The 10,284-nt window shown below is 30.4% G+C and overlaps 1 protein-coding gene across 1 annotated transcript; it reads right to left on the bottom strand.

Annotated features, from left to right (window-relative positions):
* Nucleotides 1–429: 429 nt before the first annotated feature.
* On the bottom strand, nucleotides 430–8,640 carry LOC125065146 (probable phosphoserine aminotransferase). Its single transcript, XM_047672610.1, has 8 exons — nucleotides 8,484–8,640; nucleotides 8,268–8,398; nucleotides 6,383–6,498; nucleotides 4,555–4,716; nucleotides 2,556–2,650; nucleotides 2,232–2,401; nucleotides 1,187–1,447; nucleotides 430–1,047 (listed from the first exon to the last, which is right to left on the bottom strand). The coding sequence occupies exons 1-8, from the start codon at nucleotides 8,532–8,534 to the stop codon at nucleotides 942–944; spliced, it is 1,092 nt and encodes a 363-aa protein (XP_047528566.1). The 5' UTR covers nucleotides 8,535–8,640; the 3' UTR covers nucleotides 430–941.
* Nucleotides 8,641–10,284: the final 1,644 nt, after the last annotated feature.

Here is a 10,284-nt window from a genome sequence, read left to right as displayed (position 1 = left end):
TAAACAATTTTAATGTAGTCCAGGATAAATCCTGGCGTGCAGTTAAAGAAAAAAAAAATTTTCATTAAAATTAATAGTGCGTCCATGCAGACTTTAAAGTCGGAAGCGTCTCTTGAAATGTCTTTAATTTTGAAAGCGTCTCTTGAAAATCGGAATAACGACTATCTTTCAGACTACTTTTCCTTAATAAGCTCCACATTTTAAAATACGTATATTTAATCAAATAAAGTTATCGTTTTTAACGTATCCGTAACAACATATAAACAAAAGAATACCGTTTCAATGATATCAACATTATATAGAGCATATAACTGTAATTCGCAATCAATTTGATAACACCGTACTTAAATAGATTATTCAACTAGATACAAAAACACGTGCTTCAATCACTAAGCAAGTTATCTTAAAGGATACATACAAAGAAATAAATAAACAATAAAATAAAATTTCGTTTTATTCAAATACTTGTATGACAATACTTACAATACAATTCGACGTATTCATATGAAAGGTTCGGATAAATATTAATAGCTGTATTTAAGTAGTTTCACTTTCACTTCGAGTATTTTTTTGGGTTCTGCACATAAATTCTTGGGGTAAAACAAAAGGTTTTTTGACAAGTATGATATTTATTACATTAATCGTTTTTTCCAAAACCATAAACGGCAAATAAAGAGTTGTATCTTATTCTAATTCGTGATAAAATATAAAACTAGATAAGCAAGTTCATGAAAATAACAATTTAAACACAGCCAATCGTTAAGTATATTAAGATAATATCAATTCATTATTACAAGTTCGAGACAATTAAAACGTGTGAATCCATAATCAAACCAAAATATGTATTTATCATTTGATAACTTTTAAACAGTTTTAAGTGGATTACGTGTTTACTGAATATTTTATTGTTGTTTTATAAAAACAAGAGATTTTGTTAGAATTTACTTAGCATGCTTCTTATAAAATTCTTTCATGTATTTCGCTAGGTTCTCCACTTCTTCTACTGTAACTGCATTATAAGTTGATGCACGTATTCCGCCAACGTCCCTATATAATCATAAAAGCATGGTGAAATAATTATATTTTAATACCTTAATGAAGCCCGCATATGTTTAAATTAAAAAAAAAAAAAAAAAACAAAAGACGTGTTTAAGAGATGGATAAAAATTTAGTAGTCAATTCTCACCTGTGTCCTTTGAGTTGGATTAGGTTTAGGGCCTCTGCACCTTTCAAGAACTCTTTCTCTAAGGCCTCATCAGCTTTACCTATCCTGAATGGAATGTTCATTTTACTCCTGACATTCTTAGCGACAGGTGCGTAATAAAAGCCATTCGATTGTTCGATTATGTCGTAAATCAATGATGACTTCTTGTTAGCTAGTTCGGCCATTGTGTCCAAACCTCCTAATCTTTCGATCCATTGTAGAACTCTTCCCATAACGTGGATCCTGAAATATTTAAAGTACTGGAATGTTTATATTATGTTAGGCATCATTTCCGTCTGACCGAATTTAGACTACGGTGGCTATTTCACAGAATAAAAAATTGCGCAGAAAGCTTTATAGTGTAGGGTTGCGTGTGCAAGCTCCATAGATACTCTCTATTCCCTTATGAATATTATCAATGTCCAAGTCGGCCGTAGAGAGATCACGCACAGAACCAACGGGTTTACGAGTTTTTCATATTTAGAGATATACCACATGCTAAAGACATTGTACAGATATTAATGGTACATATACGAAAGACTTATATTGTTAGAAATGTATAGCTTTAAAAATTTAACCGTCGGTCCTAATGGTATTCTAATGGTAGGTATCTAGATCTATGCACTCACGAAAACGCACCCTTCAAGTGAAATTATCGGCGTGCATTGGTATGGGTGATAGTTACGATTACAAGATTTCTTAGTGTGCGTGATATGACTATAATGTAAGAAAAAACGTCACAAAAAATTACAAATCTCATCGAAAGTATTTCTTTACGTGAAGCAAATAATTTAAACAGGAGGACGCACCTTCGTCAGGGAACAGATCTATAGGATAAGTAGGAATTAAAATTCGACGGAGGAACTATGCTAGTATATCAGTCAACATATCATACATTCATTATTTGAATAATTATTATTATACATATACATTTTGATCTGTATATATATAATTAATTTGTGTATAATCGCGTAAGATACGTTGAAGCATATTGTAATACAATTATGTTTGAGAATTTAGTACATACGCAAACATAGGTGGCGTGTTGAGTATAGAATCGGCCTTTGAATTTACAGTCCAATCTAGAATTGAAGGACAAATCGGTAATGCTTGGTTGAGGAGATCTTCTCTGACGATCACGAGAGCAACACCCGCTGTACCAATGTTCTTTTGAGCACCACCGTAGATAACGCCAAACTATGAAAAAAAAATTGAAAATATTTTTCAATCACGATGTATATTTACTTTTACTTGATATTTCTTTTCTCGATTCGCTTATCGTAATATTTGTCACGAATTAAATCGGAATAATAAATACGATAAAGGTTTATTTTTGTTACAAATTACTGACCTTGGAAACATCAACTTTCTTTGACATAAAATTTGAGGACATATCAGCAACCAGAGGTACTCCTTTCGTGTCAGGTATGAAATCAAATTCAATACCTAAAACAATTAATTAATTCATTTTATACATAATCTCAAACAAATAAAGCAATTTAATTTTCAAATTCGATAGATTCTTTAAATTTGTAATATGTAGGCCAACTGACTAATGGTCCCCTGATGGTAAGTGGTCACTACTTCCCATAAACATTGTCGCTGTAAAAAATATTAACCATTCCTTACATCGCCAATGCCATCTTTAACCCTGGTCATTCAGTCCCTAATGGCTATTTGTTCACTCACCGTTTAAAATCCGAACACAACAAAATATCTAAACATTTATATGAACATTTCAACGGTAGAAAAAGAGTTGATAAATAACCTACCCAGGCTTGCTTAACAAAGCCCACTCACCAAGTGATCAAAAATTTGATAGTTTTTTAAACAATAATCCTACATTTTAGATGTGCCACCGTGTGAGATCCTATTTTATATTATAAATCAACAGAACTTCTTCAAAAGAAAAGTATATGCGTTAAAGAGCGTTTGTGTGCTAAAGGATATTACAACACTAATGACTTTTTAGTTGACTGCACACCTTGGGAATGAAATGATCGCCTCCAGGCTGTTTCAAATAACTAAAATTGTACATGGAAAATGGATAAAAAAAAAAATATATATCCCGCTGAGTTTCTTTCGCCGGTTCTTCTCAGGTCCGAGGTGCTAAATTCCGAACCGGTGGTAGATTTTTGACAATCAATAAGCAAGTGCAAACACTTCTATATTGAATAAAGATTTTTGACTTTGACTTTGACTTTGAAATTTACAGGAATATAGAGGATGTCTTCTATTCTGGCAAGAAGCAGAAAGACCTGACGAAAACGGCAAGCGATTAACATTTATGTAAATTTAATTTAATCAGACAATCAGCTTGTTTTTCGTTGCATTTCACTATTTACATTAAGCGCTCGCGTAAGATAATTATTCATATTGAAAAGCTACCACAAGCGATATTTACACAGTTAATGGATTTAAATAAACTACAATTATCGTATAAGCTTTGCAGTAAGCAAACAAAACAATAACTATTAATATTAAAATCTTATCAAATTCAAAATGTTATCTGATAAATACAATCTAATAAACATGTTTTTTTTTATCCAACAGTCGCTATGTGATCGGATAGTACTATAGGTACTATAAACTTGAATAAGCACTAATTCCCAATCTTATACATTAATACATTTTATCATATAAATACGCCGGCGATATTTTTTTTTCTTATTTCCCTTTTTAATATATCTATTATATAAACCTGAAATAATAAGACATGTAGCAACATAAATTCGTCGGGGTAACTGTGTCTGTACGTGTACGTAATATGCACGTATTCGTGCGGTAGTTTGTAAGAATTATGTTGAAGAAATATTTTGAAATATTGTTCGCGTATAATTGGAAGGACTTAGCTATATAAATGCATTTCAAACAAATTAAGATACTTCCATATCGTATAAACTTAATTAAAATTAAGAACTTATGCGCGCTCAATATAACAGTTTTAAAACGCTTAACTCATTGAATAAATACCCACTAGGTAACTACGAAACTTATAGCAGTTCCTTTTTAAATAATTACACTGAATAACCTAGCTAGGTCATAGCATGTCATTTGAAAACAATATTTTCCGCATTCCACATGTCATATTTATTTTATTATCCTTCTTAATTTTTATATCTAAGTCCAAATGGTCTCTTGTTATACTTAATATCAGATAGGTATATTGTTTCCTAACGAAACGAAAACGAAATTCTAAAACATCGCCCGTCGTCAATCTAGGGAGCATCGTTGCGTATTCAACCGCGAATCCTTCTTCTTAAAAGGCGAGGAGTGCTTATGCCTAACGAGACGAGCCTTTTATATGAATTCTTTTCATTATTTTCTTAACTACCACGTCGTACGCTTACCGTGAATGGTCTCATTTGTGCAAATGTGTACATATGAGGCGTTAGGGTCGAGGTTCCATGTGGACTGGTCAGGTATGTCGACATAACGATCAGTAGGCGGCAATACTAAGTTCACTTTGCCGTATTTCTTCGCTTCTTTTGCAGCTTTTGCGGACCATGTACCTTAAAATAAAAATTTTGTGTTACCTACAATGTACTAAAAGAATAGTTTACACCAGTAATAACGATGATAATATTAGAAGTATACATTTATTCGAATGTATAATATATTATACATTCAAATATATATTTCTTTATATGTTGTATAAATAAGCAAAGACAAAACAGTTCTGTGTGCCTAGTGAGAGTTTTTATAATTTATTCGATAATGTTGACGTTTACTGCGATCTGTATGGAATCATAACGGGGTGGCAATTCTGCTAACACTGCAGTGATTCTACTAACATTTAACTTTGAACTATTTCACGAAAATAAAACTCGGCTTAATCGTAACTGAGGGCGAATTCTACTTAATATTATCTTATTTATATTGGTTATGATCAGATCCAACTTCAATCGAACCGCAACTGGATCGTTGTGTTAGTAGGATAGGAATATCGCTGAACGGCAACGATAACGTTTCGATTCGATTGCGATAAACTGACATTGGGCGCCAATTCTACTAGAATATCACTAGAATTGGCGCCCAATGCTGTCTAGTAACAGAAATCGGAACCACAATTTGTGAGTTTAATTTTTACTTAACCGTTAATGAGTATCGACGATCGACTAGTATTCGAAAGTGAGAACATTGCTCGTGATTTTTTAGAATTAAACGAGTGTGGGCGGCAATTTAGACGACTAATTTCGTAAAACTCGCACTCGGTATACAGTACTTAACTTTTCTGCTCTGTTTGTCAACCGATTTTCTTTCTTTTTTTATTGGCCAACTTCAGGTTTATCATAAACCAAAAAAATGAAATAAGAGTAAAAAATTTTTTTGGAAACATATTTATCCTTAATATATTATAGTTGAATTTCGACCACTGACCAAACAATAGTAGTGTATAAAAACCCCCGATAAATCTAAATTGTCTTGAATATAAACCTATCTTTAGTCAAAACACGAGGTTGTGAAATAAATCATAAGCTTTTCCTTCCTTAACTAGCACCTAATGTTATTAGCAATGTAAATTATTTACGTACTTCATCACGAGCGCTAATTCGTTAGTGTTGATCACATACAATTTATTACTTTATGATTATAATTTTAACCTTATCAATGTTTGTTTACATCATGACATCTATTAATAATATAATTTTTAAAACATGTTTTAAAAATATCCTCAAAAAAGAAAATCTCTCCATATTTTCATTAAAATGCACTTTTACGATAGAAATAACTGTAACGCCAAATTTAAAACACCTTTTTTAAATTAACTTTAATTGAATATTAAATATCAAAAGATAAAGCGGTTAATTTTACAATCAGATGACATTTAGATTAATGTAACATATGATTTAAATATGCTTTAGTTATAAGTAGTCGATAGGCTCTAATTGTTAAAGTGCGTGAATTTTAACCTAATATAGCGGTTTCAAGCCCGGTCAATTATTATCACCGAAATTTTTGCGTAATTAATTTGTTTTTATTCACCTTGTGCTTGGCGGTGGAAGAAAACATCATGGGCACACTTACACGCGTATTAAAATATAGCACACTTGAATTCACCAGCCTGGAGCATTGGAGCTATTGTGGTGTGAGCACCTAAGACTTCTCCTCAAGAGGAAAAGGCTTTGCCCAGCTGTGGTACTTTAACAGACTTGTTATTTCAATTTTATAATTTACCTGTAACTACATAGTCTGCTGTTCCTGTTCTGGATATTAGGTTCAGTGGCACTGCTGCAAACTGACCCTGACCCCCTCCAGACAAGAAGATAACCTTGTAATTGTCTGGAACATTTCTGAAAAATAAATATATATGTTAATTAAATTTTCTGATGAATGCATACAAATTATATGTATATTGAAAATTGGCGTGCTTAATATTTATTATAACTCATATTTAGCCCAAAATGCAATGAAACAAATTAATATATTATTAATTGTATCAAAACGAAGATTGGTCGCTTAACACGTTTAAATAAGGAGGTAAATATGTCTATTGGAAAACCACGAAGGAGTTACAAAACTAAATATTAAACAAAGTTTAATTAATTTGTTACATATATATAACAATACTAAAATTCAGTTAAACCTAACTCGTTTAAAAATTGCATTATATTTGAGTTTTTACTTAATCATGCTCGATCGGGTAAACGGATTCTAATCAAACTTGGCAAATAATCGATCAGGTGTTGAGTTCTTGATAGTAAATAATGTCAGTTAACCCCGCTAATATAAATAAAATGTATTTATTTACAGTAGAAATTTAATTTATAACATTATTAAACAAAATTGTACAACGTTTCTTAGCTCGGAAAATTACTTGGAGGCGTTCAATTCACGAAATTGATATCAGATACACAATGCTTTCAAAGAACACAATTGTTCAAAGATAAATACTTTTTTTCATAAATCGAACGATTTGGTGTTTTACAGTGAACACAGTTTGCAATCAACCAAAGATCATTGTATGATATAAGCTTCCAACATATTCGTAATTTGACAATGTTTACATTTAGTTTAATTAACTTCCATAACTTTTAATTTCATCGTAATGTTATATGCTAGATAAATAGAAATATTTATAGATAGTATTTAATTTAATGCTAAAATAAAACAAAATTTGATATGAATATTTAACAAAGTATTCAGGACAATGTACAAATGAAATGTCATCAGAAACATTACTTTTGAGAGCTGAAACGAATATCATGCCGTGTTGACCTTTAAACTTGTCGTTAATAATAGCGTTACGACTTCAATAATCTTAAAAACATCGATTTTCAAGTTATCTGTGTATTTTAAAACTCTAAAAATTTATGACTGTAATTCTTGAGATCATGGAATCTCTTTAAGACTAAAGACTTTTAATCTTAGATTTAAGAATGAGTACTTATCATAGAACGGTGATAGACGCAGTGGCTGATTTAAAATTTAAATTCAATGAAAACAATGAGTATAATGCAAATGAAATAATAAAATTATTCAAAGCAAAGATGAAACCAATTATTAATTTCGTGTCTACTAGATTTCAATTACATACCATTATTACTAAAAATCGCAAAAGAATATTAAAAATTATTTGTTCTTAATATTGTCACGAGATCTCTTAAGACCTGACAAGGTCTTTCGAAAAACAAATAACTCACATTAATTTGAAAAAGAGCTTGAAATATTACAACGTAAGTATATCGAATTTTAAGGTAACTCTCCGAAAAGTTTGTCAATTTATATATATGTTGGATGCTATATCAAATAAAAGTTACATTTACATACTACTACTACATTACTTTATCCATATGGTTTCAGTTGTAAATGACGAGACTGCCTTTAATGTTCAAGTACCTATTCAAATTTTCTAGGTATGTTTAAGGTGTGTCTGATTTTCCTAAATTGTAAATTTAACGTATCACTTATTGTAAATTAAATAATATACATAACATTACTATGAAACACAAGTATTTAAAAGTTTTGAACATGTTTTCATGTTATAATTTCACATCGGGACTTGAACTACTAAAGTTTAAACTAGATCAATAAATTATATTAGATACCACTATATACTTACAATAATCTCCGTACAACATCTTGTACATCTTTATTTAATTTAAAATACGTCGGTGAGCGGTGACTGGTCTCCAATAAACTAATTCCCGTACCATCGAAGTTAGTTAATTCATTCTTTAGTATGTCGTACACCTAAAGCAAGTCATTGAAATTTTAAGTCCTCGAATCAAGTAATATTTACAACTTACAAACTTGGTTATAAAAATCATGAACTTACCTCTTCTGGCAGTTTAGCCGGGCCTGCGCCGAAGTTGTGTATTTTAGACATGATATTTAAAATAAAGTTTACAAAACGAACGACACGAGTTCCCCGTATAAGTTATCACTAACAACTGGTCTTCGTCCGAATAAGTGGTTTGACGCGATGAATGTATTTGCTATATAAAGAACGTTTCATACAATAAATGATAATATTGTGATAACTATACTATTTGTTACGCTATAAAAATATGCTATTACGTCAGGCTGGAATACATATTTTTTAGAAAAGTTCTCAGGAATGTTTTACTTATTTAACAATAATTCAAAATTTTGATCATTATATTTAATCGATAAATTGTAATGCTAGAAAAATATTGTGTCTGGCAAGGAATAAGAATTACTAGAGGAAGGCACATAGATTATCTCAATTCTCATTGTCTAAAATCAACCTATCGAAGTATATGAGCTGGAGCTGTTAGGAAATTTTATTAAATTTAATCAAGCACATGTCCTATTTTCGTATTATAATTAATGTACTTAATTAAACAGACTCACGATATATTTACCTTCATCACTATTCATATTTTAGGTACTTATATTTATTTAGTGTAGTACCTGTCTGAGGACAAACGAGTTTGTTTTCGATAACAGGTTGTCGCACTTACATAAATATCTACAGGTACGTATACTACGTTAACATTTAGCACACAACCGCTACCGTTTCATCACCAAATCAAATTTTATACTTAATTATTAAATACCAACATTGACAAGAAACATTTAAAATTATCTCAGATACAAATTATTAAGACACAACCTAAAGGTTTACCGTTCAAAGATAGTATAATGATATACTCTTTCCTAAACTCTTGAAAACAGTTCGCGTTTATATAAATTTATTTTTTATTTGACCAGTATCCTTTATTATATTACGTCAATATAATAAAGAACACGCGAACGAACATAATATCAACAGTTGCTACCGCATTTTGTAAATCAATTTATTAAACTGAGCAATTGAACCAAAAACATTTTATATCCTCTAAAAACACATCCTCTTCGATCTGAAAAAAAAACATAACCAATAAAAAAGTAGATATGCTATATTTAAAAATGTATCAAGCGAACTTCAAACGTGCGACGCAATATTAATTTAAAATAAATCCTTTTTGATTCATTCGCTTTACGTAAGAACCTTATTCAAATCTGTAACAATTCTTAGTGAGCCTTTTCAAGTCCTCGATCCGATAAACCGATCTAATTCTGTATTTCTTCAAGATCAATATAAAAGAATTGTATTTACATTTACAACTTCGCAAATAAAAATGTACAGTACCACTTTACCTCATTTAAACAATATATTCACTTTGAAGTGCCTTTTCATTTATATATTTATAAATTTATGTTCTATAAATCTTATTTATTATTTAAATAGAAATAGCGTAAGTAGTAACTATGAAAATGTACCTAAAGATACCTACTTTCCGCTTTGTCATGTGCAAATAATTTTATCAATTTAGTCAGAATTATTTTTAAGCGAATATTTAAAAATACACATATCTTAGAATAGTTTGACTGGTAAAACAAATTACTTGCGAACAAAACAAAAAAAAGTACATAAGTATTTTAAATCATAGTAATATTATAAAACAGCCGAGCATTTTAACTCTATTTTATAAACTCATTGAAATTATATACTTACTATGTTTTTAAACTGGACGTCATGGTAAAAAATAATTTCCCCTGATCCTATATGGACAGATTGTTGTAATTTTTTTTATAGCTGTTTATAAGTAGCATGTTAATAGGTATAATAA

This window comes from Vanessa atalanta, chromosome 7 (genome assembly GCF_905147765.1).
Source record: "Vanessa atalanta chromosome 7, ilVanAtal1.2, whole genome shotgun sequence".
In the NCBI taxonomy this organism is placed as follows: domain Eukaryota; kingdom Metazoa; phylum Arthropoda; class Insecta; order Lepidoptera; family Nymphalidae; genus Vanessa; species Vanessa atalanta.
Note: the sequence above shows the minus strand (reverse complement) of the source record. Positions and strands in the feature narration are given on the sequence as shown.